General features: G+C 26.4%; 3 protein-coding genes across 3 annotated transcripts; 2 read left to right on the top strand and 1 right to left on the bottom strand.

The window, feature by feature from the left end:
- Positions 1–3,393: 3,393 nt before the first annotated feature.
- OCT59_023675 (uncharacterized protein) lies at positions 3,394–6,973 on the bottom strand (the record flags this gene model as incomplete). Its single annotated transcript, XM_066134876.1, has 5 exons — positions 3,394–5,840; positions 5,910–6,234; positions 6,322–6,506; positions 6,580–6,643; positions 6,722–6,973. The coding sequence occupies 5 exons, from the start codon at positions 6,971–6,973 to the stop codon at positions 3,394–3,396; spliced, it is 3,273 nt and encodes a 1,090-aa protein (XP_065990958.1).
- A 1,345-nt stretch (positions 6,974–8,318) lies between these two features.
- On the top strand, positions 8,319–8,783 carry OCT59_023674 (uncharacterized protein; the record flags this gene model as incomplete). Its single annotated transcript, XM_025332409.1, has 2 exons — positions 8,319–8,338; positions 8,426–8,783. The coding sequence occupies 2 exons, from the start codon at positions 8,319–8,321 to the stop codon at positions 8,781–8,783; spliced, it is 378 nt and encodes a 125-aa protein (XP_025172293.1).
- A 4,835-nt stretch (positions 8,784–13,618) lies between these two features.
- On the top strand, positions 13,619–15,699 carry OCT59_023673 (uncharacterized protein; the record flags this gene model as incomplete). Its single annotated transcript, XM_066134875.1, has 6 exons — positions 13,619–13,672; positions 13,761–14,234; positions 14,322–15,366; positions 15,438–15,476; positions 15,555–15,590; positions 15,656–15,699. The coding sequence occupies 6 exons, from the start codon at positions 13,619–13,621 to the stop codon at positions 15,697–15,699; spliced, it is 1,692 nt and encodes a 563-aa protein (XP_065990957.1).
- Between the last annotated feature and the right edge of the window lie 5,123 nt (positions 15,700–20,822).

Raw genomic sequence — 20,822 nt, 5'->3', positions numbered from 1 at the left:
GCAACACCCGTTGCTTCGCACCGAGATCAATGAACTCAAACCGTTTACTAGTGAATTGTACACACAAATAATATTCTGAAAATAGGCTGTACATGAGCAAATATTAATTTATTTAAATTTACTAACTTATCATAATTTTAGCGATAAAATTATGATATCGTCAATAAAAATGACCATATTAGACCATTTTAGCGAAAAATCGTGATATAGCCAATAACGGAGACATGCTACACGTTACAGAATTCAAATTTTTATAGATGCAAAATTAAAAAAATTTAATCTTCTATATTAAATATGTTAAGTTAAAGTAAACCAACTAACACGTTAAAAACAAACAGAATTTAAAATTTGGTAGAGAATCCTACGTTCATTCCTTGTTCCTCTTATTACCATGTGTCCAAAAATAAATCAAAATAAATACGAATAAATGAGAAAGTTTAAAATAATTTATTTCTTGTTTTATCTAATAAACAATAATTAATTATTATATTGGTTTATTTTTATACTAACCTGAAAGATATATCTTAGCCTCTATTGTTAAGAAAATTTTATGAATTATTTCAACTACATTCACCACAAAATGTTTTATTAATATGACTAATACTAATGCTGTTGCAAAATATTTATATTATCTCACAATCTCATCTCTTTTTCATTTGTGAGTTTTTGTGTATTTTTTCGGGGCCATACTATAGTGCCAGTCAGATTCTAGAGATAGTAATGAAATTTCGATTCATTGGCATTATCAAGAAAGGAATGATAATAAATCGCATCTTAATATTTGTATCCATCTCTAAGGCGTAGAAGCATAAATAGCAAGATCGTCACCAAAACGAAATCTATTGTTTTGAATATACTGCATATTTACATCTTTTACATAACAAATACCTAATTATTCTGGTTTTTGAAAGAAAATATAAAACAATCTTTAAACAGTATATGTGCATATAAAGTAGTAGTAAACCATGTTGAAGAATTATAACCACCAAGAATTTCTTACTTTAATAAACGTAATAGTAACAGTCTATCATCACATAATTTATAGGGGTAAATCCATCTCGACTTCCTTTTAATAATAATAAAAATTTATACTAATTCTCTTAAATGAGCAAATTTATTATTATCTGTCCTATTAATTCATCTTGAAATAACTGAAACAATACAATTTTCGAATCAATATTCTCATAATTTTTAACAGCTCTTAAGAAGTAAAATGTTATCAGATGGTTTACTACTGGTTTACTGTCAGGATTTAAATGAGAATTTAATAAATCTCCATTAAGTTGTTTTTTTTAGTTTCTTATAAGGACGAACATTTTTTTAAGAATTCTTAGATCAAAAGTGAACAATATTGCAAAGTATTTTCCATTGTTTAAATCATTATCTGACCAAGTATTAGGATCTGAAATAAGAGTTGGATTTTGCAATAAAACCATTTATTTTAATAAATATTCCCAAACTAAGACTTCTTTCATCTGTAAATCATCCCTTTTAATAAGTTGAAACTAATGATTTTTTAGGAAGTGAAGTGAAATCAAATAACTTGAATACTTTCTCTGGAGATTTTGGCCATTAAATTATAAAAAAATGTTGGGTCATAATAATAAATAATTTGATTGAAAACTTGTTCAAATAAAAAAGAATACATATATGTATTCATTTTGATCCGATCACCGATCCAACCTGAAAGGTAAAAAAGTTTAGGGAAAAAGAAAATAAAAAAAAAGGCGCTCACCATAGCAACATCAATTCGATCACCGATCCAAACCTAAAAGGGAAAAGAACAAAAACAAAAGAAATAAGAAAAAAATTAAATTTATTGAAAATCTGGTTTAAAAAACCGAAAAAAATATTATTAAAAATAAGGTCTTAAAAGAACCGGAAAGTCACCATCGAATTTTTAAAAAACGGATTTTTTTCTAATTATTTTTTATTTGCTCTCTTCGGTTTTGTCTTAAATTCGAAAAAAATTCTTATCACAATCGGTAGTCACAAACATTTTCATAGATTGGCCATCGGAACGTGCACATGACCTCGACAGCCGTTTGACCTGATTCGGAGCTCTAGCAATAATTAGTAAATCAGATTAAATCTATATCTGATATTATTAAAAAAGGATATTAAGGCTTGATATACTATTTTTGTTACTATATTATATATTTTCTTATTTATTACAAATTATCCATTAAAATAAATATTTATAAATTGTAAATATCAGTGACTATTACAATTCCATTATAATAATGTTTCATGTTACACGATTCATTATTTATACGGATGTTTTTTGAGCATATAATTTAACATAACGCGGACTAATTTTTATAATAATGTGTAAATTTTTGGCAATCAACAGTGCATGGACCAGATAAAACATGGATTAATTAATTTCATATCTGATTTATATTTTGTCCCTGATAAATCTAGGGTTTAATCCTAGACTTTTGATCAAAACGGCTGGTTCAATATTTACTTTTACATATTAACGAGCTTACTAATTTACTCTTTTCTTTACTTTTCATAGGACTTTTCCTTTTTCCTTTTATTATTTCTTTGATGTATTACGTCTTGCTTTTTATTGTAAAGTTTATTTTATAAAAGATAAATTGCGCTCTGATTTCTCTTCTATTTACTAATAAACTACTCTCGTGAATATTATATTTACAGTATATTTATTCAATTACAATCGACGAAAAAATAAACATACAACTTAAGTAAACTTTATTTGGTGTTATTGAAAGATTTATTATTAATTTTGAAATACAAACTATTTTAATTATTCGAATACATTTTTTTATTAATCGTTGTGACCAATAAATTTAAATTAATAATAAAGAAATTACTTATTTTACACAATATTGTACATGTTATGGAATTAGAATTAACGTTAGATTAGGTAGGACATAGGTTAGGATTCAAAGCGTGAAAATTATCACAATTTTAATATATCACTTTCTTTATAATATTTCATTTTACTGCTTATTCACAGATTTCTTGAAACTTTATTTGTCAATTTTAAATATTATGGTCGTCAGTATTGTACTAGAAATCATAACTTAGTAAAAAAATTATAATTAAAAAAATAAACAAAACTGGTTATTCAAATGCAAAAAAACTATAGAATATCTCTTAAGCATTATAATATAGTATTAAATATTCATGAGCACGTTAGAATATCTTTTAAATTAATTCTAAATATTGATCAAAGACATTTTGGGAGTACAAATTTGGTAACTCATAAAATGAGAATTTACAACTAAATATTTCATAGTATATATATTATATCTTTACAAAGTCAATATAGTTTATTATAAAAAAAATTAAATGAAGAATTAATGATATAAAATAATATTTAAAGAATCAAATAAAAAAAGTTTTTAAATTACCTTAAATGAATTATTCTTTATTCTTTAATAGCTTTTCTAGTTGATTCTGAGCATCTTGATCTCCTTGTTCAGCAGATTTTTTATACCAATAAATCGCTATATCTATGCTTTTAACAATTCCTAAACCATTTTCATACATTGTAGCAACATTACATTGAGCAGATTTATATCCTAAATTCGCTGCCTTTTGAAATAATTTAAATGCCTTTTGGTAATCAATGCTAGTTCCAATTCCGTCAGAATAACAATATCCTAAATTATTTAATCCACTTGGACTTTCTAAATTTGCAGCCTTTTGATATAATTCAAATGCCTTATTATTGTCAATGTTAGTTCCAACTCCCCTTTCATAACAATCTCCTAATTTATTTATTCCAGCTACATTCCCTAAATTTGCTGATTTTTGATACAATTCGAATGCCTTATTATTGTCAATGTTAGTTCCAACTCCCTTTTCATAACAGTATCCTAAATTATTTATTCCAGTTTTATTCCCTAAATTTGCTGATTTTTGATATAATTCAAATGCCTTATTATTGTCAATGTTAGTTCCAACTCCCTTTTCATAACAACCTCCTAATTTATTTATTCCAGCTACATTCCCTAAATTTGCTGATTTTTGATATAATTCAAATGCCTTATTATTGTCAATGTTAGTTCCAACTCCCTTTTCATAACAGTATCCTAAATTATTTATTCCAGTTTTATTCCCTAAATTTGCTGATTTTTGATATAATTCAAATGCCTTATTATTGTCAATGTTAGTTCCAACTCCCTTTTCATAACAACCTCCTAATTTATTTATTCCAGCTACATTCCCTAAATTTGCTGATTTTTGATACAATTCGAATGCCTTATTATTGTCAATATCAGTTCCAATTCCCTTTTCATAACAATGTCCTAAACTATTTATTCCATTTGCATTTCCTAAATTTGCTGATTTTTGATACAATTCAAATGCCTTATTATTGTCAATGTTAGTTCCAACTCCCTTTTCATAACAATGTCCTAAATTATTTATTCCAATTACATCCCCTAAATTTACTACCTTTTGATACAATTCGAATGCCTTATTATTGTCAATGCTAGTTCCAATTCCCCTTTCATAACAATCTCCTAAATTACTTATTCCGCCTACATCCCCTAAACTTGCAGCCTTTTGATATAATTCAAATGCCTTATTATTGTCAATGTCAGTTCCAACTCCCTTTTCATAACAATCTCCTAAATTATTTATTCCAGCTACATTCCCTAAATTTGCAGATTTTTGATACAATTCAAATGCCTTATTATTGTCAATATCAGTTCCAATTCCCTTTTCATAACAATATCCTAAACTATTTATTCCATTTGCATTTCCTAAATTTGCTGATTTTTGATACAATTCAAATGCCTTATTATTGTCAATGTTAGTTCCAACTCCCTTTTCATAACAATGTCCTAAGTTATTTATTCCAGCTACATTCCCTAAATTTGCAGCCTTTTGATATAATTCAAATGCCATTTTTTCATTGATATCAGTTCCAATTCCATTTTTAGAACAATATCCTAAATTATTTATTCCATTTGCATTTCCTAAATTTGCTGATATTTGATACAATTCAAATGCCTTATTATTGTCAATGTTAGTTCCAACTCCCTTTTCATAACAATGTCCTAAATTATTTATTCCATTTGCATTTCCTAAATTTGCTGATTTTTGATACAATTCAAATGCCTTATTATTGTCAATATCAGTTCCAATTCCCTTTTCATAACAATATCCTAAACTATTTATTCCATTTGCATTTCCTAAATTTGCTGATTTTTGATACAATTCAAATGCCTTATTATTGTCAATGTTAGTTCCAACTCCCTTTTTATAACAATGTCCTAAATTATTTATTCCAGCTACATTCCCTAAATTTGCAGCCTTTTGATATAATTCAAATGCCATTTTTTCATTGATATCAGTTCCAATTCCATTTTTAGAACAATATCCTAAATTATTTATTCCATTTGCATTTCCTAAATTTGCTGATTTTTGATACAATTCAAATGCCTTATTATTGTCAATGTTAGTTCCAACTCCCTTTTCATAACAATGTCCTAAATTATTTATTCCATTTGCATTTCCTAAATTTGCTGATTTTTGATACAATTCAAATGCCTTATTATTGTCAATACTAATTCCAATTCCTAAATGATTAAACACTCCAAGTAAAAGAATAGAATTGGAATTATTTTGATCACTCAATAACCAATTATAAAATTCTTGTAATGTCATATTATAACTATCATTAAGATAATTAAGATTATTCTGTTTAAACACTTTATTATTTTCTTTTTCATAAAGAACAACTATCTCGTCAACCACTATATTAAAATTAATATTAGTCTGACTAATTTTTAATGCTTTTAATTTATCAACTACCTGAATGATAGTTGGACGATTGTCTGGCTCATAATTCCAACATTCTAAAAAAAAAGTTGGTTATATTAGATTAAATAATGATATCTTCATAACAATCAAATCATGCTATTTACCAGTATAAAGATTAATGTAAGCAGTAGGTGTGTCAGGAAGTGGCGTTTCTCTAAGTCCTTGTGAAATTTGTATAATTAAACTATAAGATGACATTCCCTTAAAGGGCGGCTGACCACTTGATATTTCCCAAAGAAGTACACCAATGCTATAAATATCACTCTTTTTATTTAAAGAATATTGTTGAAAACTGAATTTTTTTGGATCAATATATGGAACTACACCAAATAAGTCCGATCGTGATTTATATGCTTCATCAATCCTTTTTGATAAACCAAAATCAGCCAACTTTATGACATTTTGATGGATTAATACATTTTTAGAGTGCTATTTAATATAAAGTATATTAATAAATCGATTAATTAATATGTACTGTACAATATAATATTAAATAATAAAATGTAAATGAATTACCAGATCACGATGAACGATTCCTTCATCGTGTAAGCATAATACAGCATGAGCTAGCTGAAATGCTAGGTTAAGTTTATTGTTCCAAGTAAGATTATGAAAATGTTCTTTCAAATACTCTTGAAGAGTACCACTATCAGCGTATTCCATTATTAACCAATATTTTATGGAGCTATCATTTTGATTTTCTTATTAAAAAAAAAAATTATTTTAAATTTATGAAATTTAATATCATTATTATTATAAAATTTATCATCATACGTGTTGTAATGCCAAAGAAACGAATAATATTTTCATGGAAATCCACTTCGCGCTGAAGTCTAAGCTAATTCGTAAGTAAATTTTTAATTAAAAGTCATAATAAAGAAGAGATATATGGTATACATATTATATTGTTTATTACCTCATTAACAACTTCTTTAGTTGTGATATTATTGAAATTAAAAAAAGTTTTCAACGCTAAATAACTATGAGAACTTTTCCACTTAGCACGGTAGACTTTTCCGAAACTTCCAGAACCAATTTCTTCAATATTATTAAAATGATTATATTCATAATATTTAAAATAATTTTTTGCAATAGCTTCTTCAAGCCAATTAGTCCATTCATTATTTGAATCTTCAGTGACAGTTATTGGTATAATAGGTCCTGACATTGTTTGAATTTGTAGAAAATTTTTATTATAGAAATTAATTTAAGTTTAATTTAAGTTTGAAGCTGAATGGCTTTTGGTATTACCAATACGTAATCGTGCATGAATAGTAGTCTGTAGATCATCTATCTCCTGGATTTTTTTTTATTCTGATATTAATACTAACAAAAAAAGGTATAATTTTTCTTATTAATTGCATTTTATTTGCGGTCATTCTGCTCTTCTTAATTATCACGACTAACCATTTCTATAATATTTTTTTTTATTTTTTCAGTTTTTACCGTGAAGACCAAAACTACCTTTTTGGTCTTTTTTTTTTATTAATTTTTTTATCTCTCTTTTTATTATTATTCTTTCTTTTGGTTAACTTAATCAAAATTTATTTTTTTGTTTTATTTTTATTGGATTTTTTTTTAGGGGATTTTTTTATTTTTTTTTAATCGGAATTTATCAAAATTTTGGAATTTTTTATAACCCAAAAAATATTGTTTATTCTTTTTTGGTTTTGGTCAAGACTATAATCAGATTAGAACTATATCCTAAGGTTTTTTCGATGTTTAGAGATTTTTTTTAGTCAATGGATATTGTTTCTGACTAATAAATTCGCATGAAATTTTTTTTTTGATATTAACGAATTTTTTTTTAGTGAGATTGTTTTTAACTATATAGATACATAACAATATTAATAATTTTGTAATTAAATTTATAATAAATTTTTTGATAAATCTATATAACTAAAAAATCTAAAATTTATCTGATGTTTGGAACATGCCTCCGCCTGATCTATTTATGGTCAAAAACTATTCGTCCCGTGTGCATTCCAATCAACTAATCCAATCTCAGTTAATGAAATTTTACCTTAATCGGAATTTAAATATTTTTAGCTTTTTTGATTTCATTTTTTTCAAACGGAAAAAAATTTTTCTCCCTTTTCTTCTTTCGGTTTAGTTTTTTTTTCTTATTTTTTCTCATTCTTTTCCCATTTACGTTTAACTTTTTTTCCCAAACTGAAAATTTTTTTTTTATTAAATAATCCTATTGTTTTAGTCTTTTAAGACCTATATTATTTTTTTTCGATCTTTTTTTTTAGACCGTATTAATTTTTTTTCACTCTTTTTGGACTGAATTATCGTCCCTTTTTTTTCAGAATTTTTTCGGTACTTATTTTTTTTTTCAGATTCCTTTTTTTCCTTTTTTTAAACCGATTTCTTTATCTTTTTTCTTTCCCTCGGATACTATACTTTCCGCATACTATTGGAACACAATCAATTTAAATGTTTACAATTATTGGCCATTAAAGTTATTTGCTTTTATAGCAAATGTTATTTTAATTCTTGTCTTATTAAATATGATCATTGCATTGATGAAGTAAGTATTATTATCTAATAATTTGTATATAATATTATATAATATTTTATTTGCCTAACTCTATTTTATAAAATAAAAATATTTTAGTGATACATTTAATAAAGCAAAGGAAGATGGTAATATTGGACTTTTGTTATTTAGAGAAGAACTTATTCATGATTATGAGAGTCTTGATAATCCTTACTTAAACAAATTACTATATAATGACTCATTATATATATGTTTTCATCGAGATTCTGATTTGATAAAAAATTGGATTGAAAAATCTCATAAACTTGAAGAAACAAAATTATACTCATGGTTTAAAGAGAGCATGGATGAAGGAAATATAAAATTTGATGATGAAAACATTGAAGCTTGGTATAAACTTATCTCAGGTACTGCAACTGATAATGAAAATCAAGATGAAAATCAAGATATATCCGAAGATGATCTCTGGTTTTAATTCCTTTTTTTAAATTTATTTATTTTTGATGTTTAATTTTAAGATATTTTATTTTTATAACTAGATTAGGTTGATGTGTGGCGACTTTGTCGCCACCAGATAGATTGTTCAAAACATAAGTGATTGGGATTTGTTCATGATTATTTTATTTAAAAAAGAATCTTGCTAATTTGCTCTCCAGGTGAAAATTTCACCCATGAATAATTTTCCAAAATCAAGTAATTTTACACAAAAAATTTTAATAAATTTAATAGCAAATCTTGTTACGTAATTTTATTTTTTAAATATGTAAATAAACATATTTTCGCACTAAAAGTTTGTAACAATTTATTAATTTTTAATATATTACATGATTTATTGATTGAAAAAAACAAACTCATACTATCCAAAATACTAAATTTTTTGATAGGAATGATAAAAAAAATGAGTCACAACGATAAAGAAAAGAGAATATGTGAATGAAAAGGGAAAAAAGAATGAGGGTGAATGAAAAAAAATAGGAAGAGTGAAAGGGAAGGAAAGAAACGAAGGGGAGTGAAGGAGGAACGAAATGGAGCAAAGGGGGAATAAAAAATGAAAGGGAACAAAGGGTAGTGTAAAGAAATGAAAAAGATGAAGTGGGAATGGAAAAGAAATGAAAATAACGAAGGGTAGATTAAAGGAACGAAAAAGATGAAGTGGGAATGGAAAAAAAATGAAAATAACGAAGAGTAGTGTAAAGGAACGAAAAAGATGAAATGGGAATGGAATAAAATGAAAGCAAAGCCTCCAGAACCAATTTCTTCAATATTACTAAAATGTATATATTCGTAATATTTTAAGTAATCTTTCGCAATAGCTTCTTCAATCCAATTAGTCCACTCATTATTTGAATTTTCAGTAACTGTTATTGGTATAATAGGTCCTGACATTGCTTGAATTCTTTATTGTGGTAGTTGATTTAATAAGTTTGAAGCTTATTGGCTATTATATCATTGTAACACATTTCTAAATATGGTTTTATATGGGGATAGCGTTACAAAGTCGCAGTAACAGGTTGATCATTGATTGATTTTCGTTATCATTGCTTAGATTTATTTTGCAATTACTGTTAACCGATGGATGATAATGATTAGGTAAGTCTATTTGCGCGGGACAACTCCTGGACAAATTAGTGAGAAAGTAAAGTTTATTTTGGGATTTAACCTTTTATTTCGAAAAGTTTGAGTTTAACAAATTTTTTCTTTCGAGAAGTTTGGTTGAGAATTTTGTTTTTTAGTTCTTGATAATATTGGGATTTATTACAAAACGCTGAGTGAAACAGTATATTGATTATTACAGTGTATTGATCATTAACGCACATTTTTGAAACCCTCGTTTTAAACGTATAAACTATTATTTTTTGATCGTAAACTATACTTTTATTTTCTGTTATCACCTTGTATTTAACATGAATTGGTGTAACAATAGCAAATATTTTTTTTAAAATGATGATCAAATACATACATCATTTAGTTTTGAACCTTAGTAGTACTTGAGTAACTTTTAATATGCGGCAAATAAGAAATAAGCGTTTACTATTATTAGCAGGTTAAGGAAAAAATTTAATCTGGACTCATACCACAGTCCACAAAGTCAACGGCTTATTTAGATATTAATTTAAATAGTAGTACTACAGCTTAAGGTTATCGATATTTATGGGGTACAATTGTACATGTATTTTTTTGTGAAAAAAAAAAAAATTTAATAATATACATTAACTAATTTGAAATTTTTTTTTCAAAAAGAAAATAAGAATATTCGTATTGAATATACTGGCACCTGATAGTGGTATTTAAGTGAATCAGACTAGTTTAATATTAACTTATACTTTCAAAAGGACAAATGCGCCACTAGCTATTATTATTTTCTATAAAAGCATGCTCAGTTTTAGATTTTGTGTTTATAAATACTCGTATTATTCAGATAACATCAACTTGTCACAGATTACGCGTTCTTAAATGTTCATGCTACACATGTTTTATAAGTTTTAGATTTTATTTTGATTTTAATTATAAAGAAAAAATTTTCTTTTAAAGAAGCAAAACTTCGTTCAAGGTCGACAAAATTATCATGATACTTTGTTTCTAAAGTTTGTTTTATTAAGGCAGTGACAGATATTATGTAATATCTTAAGGGGCGGACATAAAAAAATCTTAGTATATATAGTGTAAATACTTTAAGATTATCTTTACATATTTTTCATTATTAACATCCTGAATTATTGTATGATGTTGTAAGATGTTAAATAAAATCTCACATTAAATTAAATACTCATTATTTAAAATTTCTAACCTACAGTACATTATTATAATTTTCTTTTTATTAAATTTATTATTTTTTTTTTTACATCGTTGTTAATATATTTCTTATGTTGTGCTTTCCAACAAAAGAAAAAATTTCATCATAAATTAATAAATATGATATTAAAAATATAATATTCCTTTTTTTTATCATACAGTATAACACCTGCTAAAATTACCTTAATGTGGATGGATAGAGGGTATAATTATTATACGACATAGTACCAATATTCTGCACATCATGCTTAACATATCATAAATTTGGACGATTTTTCTGGAAATTTTTATCAAATAATATTTTATTTCTTACCAGAGAACGACAGAAAAATTTACGAAATTTTTTTTCCTTTATTAAATATCTTGTATTGTAGTATAATTACAAGATCCAGCGACTATCCAGCGGCATACGCTTATAATTATGTTAACTAGGAAACGGAAACCGTTTTAAGTCCGAAGTGCGTGCTGTTTAAGAGTACGTGCCGGATGGACAGAATGAACATTTTTGACCTTTGCATAGAAGAATAGAAGTATATAGTATTACATTTTGGATAATTACTATAAGTTTATCTATCTATGTCTAAACTATATTACTGTATTAAATATTTACTTCAAAGCATAAAATATAACCAGAAAATTAAATTACAATGTGTATTAGATTTAATTTAAAATACTCAATTATTGTTAAGAATAATGCAAAAAAAAATAAATATCAAAAAACATCTGCTGTAGAGAATCATTTTTGATAAAAATGATGGGAATTTATTCAATTAAATTTACTTAGTTTATTCATTATTTTTCTTGAACAATTTATAAAATGATTAATATTTGAATTGATGATTAACTTTCTTAAACACTTTCAACTCTCTTCATTCCATGATAACAAATTTGGACTTAGTATTTAAAATTTAGATCATTCTTTCCGGTTGATTTATGCTTGGGTTATTATTAGGATTCAGGATATTGGGATTCGAGATATTCGAGATTCAGGATTCGGGAAATAGATTTCAAGAAATTGGAGTTTGGGAAATATGGATTCGGAAATTGTATTTTTCAGAAAGGGTCCAGTTTGGGAAATTAGTATTCAGGTAATTGACTTCGGGAAAAGATATATTCAGGAAAATGGCATTCAGGAAATGGTCCGACAATGCTTTATAATTATAGGCTTGGTACACATGCATTTGTGTGTTTTCAAATCTTAATTTTTTTTTACATACTACCATAACGATAAGAAAACAGAAATGCCAGCTAACATAACAACTAATCTCCCTTTTACTCCATTAGAAACAAATATAAATATTAAATGATAATAGTATAGTATTAATTTAGTTAACTGTTAATAATATTTAAATGGATTAGAGGAGAAAAATATTAATGTTAATTAAAATAGTAATAAGAGCAACAAAGGAAAATGAATTTATTTTTTTAAATACATAAAAAATAAATAATAATTTTCGAACTTAAAAATACAATATTCAAAATATGATGTATTTATCTTCATGAAACCTGTAGTCCGTTAGATACTTAGATTATCCTTTTTAAAAACATTTATTAATATTTTATCGTAGAAATGGATTTGTTAATATAAGAGCTATTTACTACTTGACCATAATTTTCACACTTTATTCATTCTCAATTTTTTTACTCCTCATCAAAGATTAGTAAGATTAGTGCAAAGGTAATATGGAAAATATAGTCTCTATAACTCTATTCAAAAAATATATCTCTTAATACATAATTAAATAAATATCATTTACTAAGATAAAAGATAAATAAATTTTCTTTTTGTTTTAAAATTTACTCAATTTAAACTTGCATAATAAAACTTTTCAAGATTATTATTGATTTACTGTACGTATATACAATAAAAATTTCGATCCTTCAATGTTTGATCATCTTCATAATATTATCTTCTCCATACGGATAATAGTATGAAATACCTTACATTTCTTCATTTATCATATTTACTAGACAAGGTTCATTTAAACCAATCATACAATATTATTATTTATCTTCCTAGCGTAAAGACAAAAAAAGCTTACTGTATATGCAAACTATAATCTGTAACCTTGATTTTCGTTAATTAAAAATATATTAATTAAAATGTTTATTCCAAACTAATTTATTTTTGATATATAATTTGGCAATGATTTTCTATTATAGGTTTATTGCTATTTATTTTTTTGAAATACAAAATAAAAAAAATTATATGATCTACATTACCGAAAATAATTTTACTTCGCATTTTTCATTTTAACCATTTCGGGTTAGATTTATTTTTTATGATGATCAGCTGCTGCTTACGAATTTTTCTTTGTTACAAAAATAGTAATTTTTGTATACAATAGTAGTACAAATAGTAATACAATTAATACAAATGTGCGCAATTTATTTTAACTTCGTTCAATTCATAATTTTTTTCTTTTTCCCATAATAATTCTGAAATTTATTTTTGAGTAACGTAGTTATTTATTTATATTAACTAAAATTAAAATTATAATCCACAGCTCAATTAATATGGATGAAACCCCAAAAAATTTATGGAAGGATACTGATAAAAATAAATATCAGGTAATAGCAATTTAATATTTTAATAATTAAAATTATTTTATTGAATTTTTGTAGTTAAAAATATTAATAATTTTTTGTCTATTAAAAGCTTCATGTTACAATTCCTACTATTGATTCAACTATTGAATCAGAAAATGTAGATGAAAGAGTAGTTTATATAGGAGATTTAGAAAAAAGAAAACAAGCATATGGAATATGTGGAGAATGTAAAGAACCTGGCACTGGAGTAAATTGGTGTCAATCTTGTAATGCTAAAAGATTTAAAGATAACTTTAAAAATTGGACTAGTGGAAATAAAGATATTGATGAATTTATACAGCAATCACAACTTAATGCTGTATATTATACAAAATATCTTGAATGGATACCTTTTGAAAAATTTCAAAATATCACTTATATTGCGGAAGGTGGTTTTGGTAAGATTTATTCAGCTGAATGGCCCGAAGGAAGTATTGAATATTGGGATATTGAAAAACAAATATGGGATAGAGATAATTTTGATAAATATGCATTGAAAAGTTTGAATAATTCTTCTGATATATGTTCTGATTTTTTAAATGAGGTAATTTAAACTTACTTTGTCTTATATATAAAGATTGTTATTTGCATTTATTTATTAATAAAATTTTTCCTTTTTGATGATAATTAGATTAAATCTCATCTTCAGATTTATCTTTTTGATATTGTTCAATGTTTTGGAATTACTCAAGATCCAAATAATAAAGAGTATATGATGGTTATAGAATATTGTGATGATGGAAATTTGAGAAATTATTTAAATAAATCTGAAAATTATATAAATTATAAATCAAAAATTGATAAATTACAACAAATTGCAAGAGGACTTTTAGATATTCATAATGCTGAAAAAGTTCACAAAGATTTTCATTCAGGTAATATATTACTTAATCGTTATTATCCATTAATAAGTGATTTAGGAATGTGTCAACCAGCAAATATAAAGCAAACAGTTAAAGAAGAAGGAATTTATGGAGTATTACCATATATGGCACCAGAAGTTTTACGTGGACAACAATATACAAAAGCAGCAGATATTTACTCATTTGGAATAATAATGAACGAATTTCTTTCTGAAGAAATTCCTTTTAATGATATTCCTCATAATGAATTTTTAGCTATTAAAATATGTAAAGGACTTAGACCAACAATTTCTAAAGACATACCAAAGTTACTTGCAGATTTGATGGTAAAATGTTGGGATGCTGAAATAAGAAATAGACCAACTACTAAAGAATTGTATCAAACACTAAATGAATGGAATGATGAAATTAAAGATATTGAAGATAGTGAAAATGGTGAAGAAAGTGAATATAGTGAAGATGATGAAGATGGCGAAGATAGTGAAGATGGTGGTGAAGATGTTAAAGATGGTGAAGATATTGAAGATAATGAAGATAGTGAAGATGAAGATATTGAAGATAATGAAGATAGTGAAGATAATGAAAACGAAGATAGTAAAAATGGTAGCAATAGTCAAAAAAGTGAATTATATTTTCAAATAAAAGAATGTGATAAAATTAGAGAAGAAAAATTCAAAAACAGGTCAAATGAAGATAAATCCAAAAGCTTCAAAACGCATCCACAAGCAATTTATACTAGTAGACTTTTAAATTTCAAAAATCTTCCAAAACCAGTAAATTCTTCAGATTTATCATTCTTTCAATTCAGTTCAGGTAATTAAATTTTATTTTGTTTTATCAAATAATTCATTTTACATTATTAATGTTATTTTATGTTTTAATAGATACTAGTTATACTGCTCAATCAACATCAGCAAATCCAAGTAAGTATTCCCTTTATTATTATAATTATTTTATTTAAATTTATTAACATTTAAATACTATAAATACATAATATACAGTTTCAGAATGCTTAGATGTTCAATTAAGTGAATTAGGTAAGTTATTATTATTTGTAATTTTATTGATATTCCATATCTAATTTATTTATTTTTTTTTATAGAGCTAAATGAAATTTGTCAAGATGGTGAAGATAATATTGAATGAAGTTTCTTTTTATGTGAAAGTTAAAGTTAAATAGTTTAAATATTAAATCGTGTATTGAAGTTAGTTTACTTCTATTTTTCTTTCATTTATACTTTATTTATATAGAATATTCTTAACTATAAAATCTGATAAATCTATATGTAGTATATATTATAAAACTTTATAAAGATTTTAAACATAAAACTGTAATACAGTAAGTGCAAATATTCCGCTCAATGTATCTTTGCTCAATGATAATTGTTACAAATTCTTAGTGAAATTTCATTTGATTATATCATTTTACGCATAATAAATGGTTTTGGTTAATACTTAAGGTATAGACCAAGTTAACTAAAATTCATTTTTTTTTCATTTATCTGTTATGATTATATTTTATAACTTACAAATTTGTGAAAGAGTGAAAAACTTATTACCGTATTTATTAATGTTGATTTTTTACAAAAATGGCTAAATAGAATACATGAAATACTACTTCTATTTACGCCATAATCTACAAATCAAATTTGAAAATTGGATTATATAATCGGATCATCATGACATCATCGGCTAAATTTTATAGTTCAAAACCTTCGTCTAATTTAAAAATTGATAATTAATTCCGTTCTTCATGTGAGAGCATCGTTTTAATCATATCTTAAAATTTTATGATAGATAGGCTTTTTAATATTGATAGATGTACGATACCATCAAAAGTTCAAAAATAAATTGAATACTTTATTTTAATTGTTAAAATTTTTCGAAGCTTAAAATATTAATGATGAAATAATATAATGAGATTGTCAGAAAAATTCGTTAGAAAAGAAATAAATTCAATTTATTATGAAAATTATATAAATTAATAATTCAGGTATATTTTTTTTTTCACTAAACCGGATGGTTATCGGTTATGTAATATAAAAATAGAATTTTTGGTCAGAAATAACATCTCATTACAAGAGAAATTCTTTTATGGTTCAAACAAATAATCATTAAAAGAATAAAAACACCATCTTTATTTAAAAATAAATTTATATGAGAATAGATTTAATTTAAATTTACTTAAAACTGAATTTTTTTTCCAATATTTTTTATTTTTTATCGGATTTTTTTTCACCATTTTTTTTTACTAATATAGTTTTTTTTTTAAACTAATTTTTTTCAATTTTTTTTTAAAAAAAACTGATTTTTTTTCCTTTTATAATATTTATTTATTTATTTTTTTTATTTTAAGGCTAGCCAGGAGAAAACATTGAACATAATACAAACTAATAAAAACAATTATAAAATAACACAATGTTGAATCATCGCCCAAATAAATCGGGCCCTAACTAGATTATAAGAAATACTATCTAAAAACCCGACCGAATAAAGATAGTTAAAATATATATATAAAAAGCACGTAATCTAGCAGTAGGTAACTAAACCATTAAAATACGGGAATAATGAGGAGAAGAATAATAGGAAATATCATCTGATAAATCATAAGTTAATTGATTAAAAAAAACACTACTATGTAAAAAATTTGAAGATGCTAATATAATAAAAATGAGATCAGAACGGTTATAATTATTATATAACGATACTGTTTGAGGGCAAATATAGCCAATATTATGACGTCTGGGCGCTCTGGTAGTCTTCATACGAGGATCACGTTGATAATTTTTAAAACTCTTTTTCGTTATCTGTAACCTACGTTTTTTATCTTTCCACGTGGCGGATCGAACTTTCCAAATATTACGTTTAATTAGGCATCTCGCTGTTTCCATAAATTTAAGTATGGCCTTAATCGTCGCTCCTTGTGTAAGAAAGTGGGTTCTAAATGTACGGAATAGATCTTCTGATACATAAGAACGTAAAAGTAAGGTTGCATTATCCGTGATTGGTGCGTCGTTGTAAAAGGACCAACAAAAAGTGTTGGAATATTTGATAGAATCAGTAATACATAGATTCAATTTATCTGCATATTTTTGAAGGAACGTCTGAGCTTGATCAGCTAGAAGTCTGAAAGTTGAACGAATATGTGGTAATAGGGTTGGACATTTCCAAATATGATCGTTACTCTCTTCTGCTGAGTTACAGAGCATACACTTGGTGTCATTTTTGATTAAGTTTGGAAAGTTCTGATTTAAAAAGTCAAGGGTTGGTAACGTACCAGTTGATGATTTAATAATCCAACTAATATCTTTACTATGTTTATCATCGGTATATGTGTCTCTTGAATTATGATGAAAAAATTTTGATGTCAACGACCAATTGATCATATTACGTTGTGTGAACTTGTATATGTCTGATAAATTATTGTGATTCATGTGGTTATCTAACCATCTATAATCTATGATTTTGCCAACCGTCTTCCTAATATCTTTATCTATCATGATCTCATTATTCCATTCCAAGGAAATATTTAAATTAGGGATACCATGGAGAGTAATTGACGTGGGAGGAGTTTTAAAATGACCCATTTTAGCTAGAACATCCGCTTTATCATTATCAGCTGAAGATGAATGTGCTTTAACTTTAATCAGTTTAACATTAAGCGATAATTTTTTAATAATGTGATGAATCGCTGACCAAAGAGACATATAATTAATTTTGTTGAATCGGCGTGGAGAAACATATTGTAAATGTGCAGATTTCTGGAAATTGGAGATCGCAGCTTGAGAGTCAGTGAAAATCGTGACGTCCGAACCACCAGGTAAAATAATTAGAGCGGTTAAAATGGCCATGATTTCAGCTTTTGTCGCTGAAGGAAAGTGTTCAATAGAACCACAATATGAGAAATCTTGATTTTGTATATTAGATATATGCCAACCATAACCCATGTGAAATTCATTGATACCAGGGGTATTATTAAAGGATCCATCCGTATATAATTCAAATAGCGGGTAGTGACGAACTTGTTGTGCCAAACTCCATAGATTAGCTTGAATTAAACGATCTTTAATTAAAACTGTAAGTAGTTGGTAATTAAGATTTCCGGGAATAGCATTATCTAATGAATCAGCTTGGATAGAATCAGCTGTTATTAAACCCCCGCGGATTAAGTAATCATTATACGCTACGACCTTATAATATTCATGATTATGTTTAAGAACTTTGGCTATCTTGAGTAGACGGGTTGGTAACTAGGAAGAGTACAAGTCTATATTGGATTTTTGTAGGATATACGCACGGATAGTTTTGGAGTAAGGAATTTTTAGGATACATGAGATTCTGTTATCACCAATATAATAAGGAAAGTGTAATTGACAACCTGGACATGGTTGGATAATGTTTGGACGTGAACGAGGTGTTGAAGTTGAAGCGTTTAGAGGAACTTTAATCCAATGTTCAGCATATAAGAGAGGGACGCTATGTTCAAAATTGGTAGAAGTAATGGCTTTTCCATATACAACGTCAATGATATTAGGTGACCAGGTTATAACCCATTTACTAGGTCCTTTGTGATGAAAAGCATCGCGTGATATATTAGGTGGTTTGAGACGTTCCACATTATGACTTTTCATTATAGGTTGATCTAGTTCAATATTCAATCTATTATTGCTATTTATCGTTAAATTATCCTTAAGAAAGGTATACCATCTCGGAATTCTACCCTTTTTGCATTGCAGAGATTTTTTAATATCTTTGTAATCCTTTAAATAAGCTGACTCTTCAGTGATTATCTGATCCAAGAACATAATACCTTTAGTACGTAAGCTCATCAAATGACTATATAAGAACGATTGATCAATCACATAGTGAGAAATAGGGTACACACCACCTCTAACCTTAAAATTAAAATGGGAAGTTACCGAAATATTATAAAATTTAAAAAAAACAAATAAACTTTCTAATCTAGTGAAACGTCGTAATGGGGAATCAAATAAAGTAAAAAAATCAAATGGATTAAAAGGTAAATTATATTTTTGTTGTGTTAATAATAAAAGAAATTTAATAATATCACTGGTATATGGACAGTTAGCTTGTGCGAAAAATAACGCTGATTGTGCTTTTAGTTGATTGTCGAAGATATTCACAATGTGAGGGTAAATCCTACTATGGATAACTGAATTATAAGTGTTACGTGGTAATTGTAAGGAATTTTTGAATAAAGAGCGTAATCGTGAGTTAAGTTTTGCACAATAAGAAGCTGGAAGAAAAATATGTTGGGATAAATATTCTATCCGTGGAATGATCACTTTGTTAATAACATAGATCACGTGATCATGAGTGAGTTTTTTCCGTCTAATAAGGAATGATGTATAATTAACCATGCTATTAATTTTTGAAAGAGTGGTGGCGTTGGTTCCATCAGCATGTAAGTGAACTCCAAGAATGCGTGTACCTTTACCCATTGGTTGTAATTTCACATTAATTGAGTCATTACCAAAGGAAATGTTGATAATATCCGATCGTTCTTTTTTATCGTTGGATAAAATTACCGTCTTGTCCTTATTAATTTTAATGTTGGCTAATTGATAAAAACTATCTGCAATTTCCAAATTCTTTTGTAGACAATTAAGGTCACTAGTTAACCATGTGGTATCGTCTAAATATCCCAGAACCTTTGCTGAAAATTTTTCAATATGCCGATCATCTATATCAAAACGATGAATATTTCTAGGCAACGAAGTCTCAAATTCTATACCCATGTATTCCTTATCTGTCGTTTCATTAATTAATTGAAACATGGGATCATAATAAATGACCCATAAGAGCGGACAAATAGATTCGCCTTGATCTATACCATTAAGTACGTCATATTGGTCTCCAATAAAGTTTTCAAAAAGTACGGAATTCTTTCGATCAGTAAAGAGATTAATAATGAAGTCTATTAGATTTTCAGGTATACATATACGTAAAAGGGCGCGTCTTAGTAAAGGAATATTAACCCGGTCATAAGCCTTTGAGAGATCTTGAATCATGATATAAAGCTTTTTGTTGAGTTGTTTAGCCGCAGTAATAGCGCTTTGAATCGTGAAAATGATTTCCATACAGGATGATCCTTGAGTACCTGCTCTATTGTTAGGTTGTAGAATCTTATTTGAACTTAAGTAATAATTAAGACTTGCGTTAATAATTTTCACAAGTAATTTTCTAAAGGTGTCTAATAAAACGATAGGATGTGTATGTTTAATATCATTATCCCACCAAGTTGGTTT

This window comes from Rhizophagus irregularis, chromosome 4 (genome assembly GCF_026210795.1).
Source record: "Rhizophagus irregularis chromosome 4, complete sequence".
Classification (NCBI taxonomy): Eukaryota; Fungi; Glomeromycota; class Glomeromycetes; order Glomerales; family Glomeraceae; genus Rhizophagus; species Rhizophagus irregularis.
This window is presented reverse-complemented; position numbering and strand designations above follow the sequence as displayed.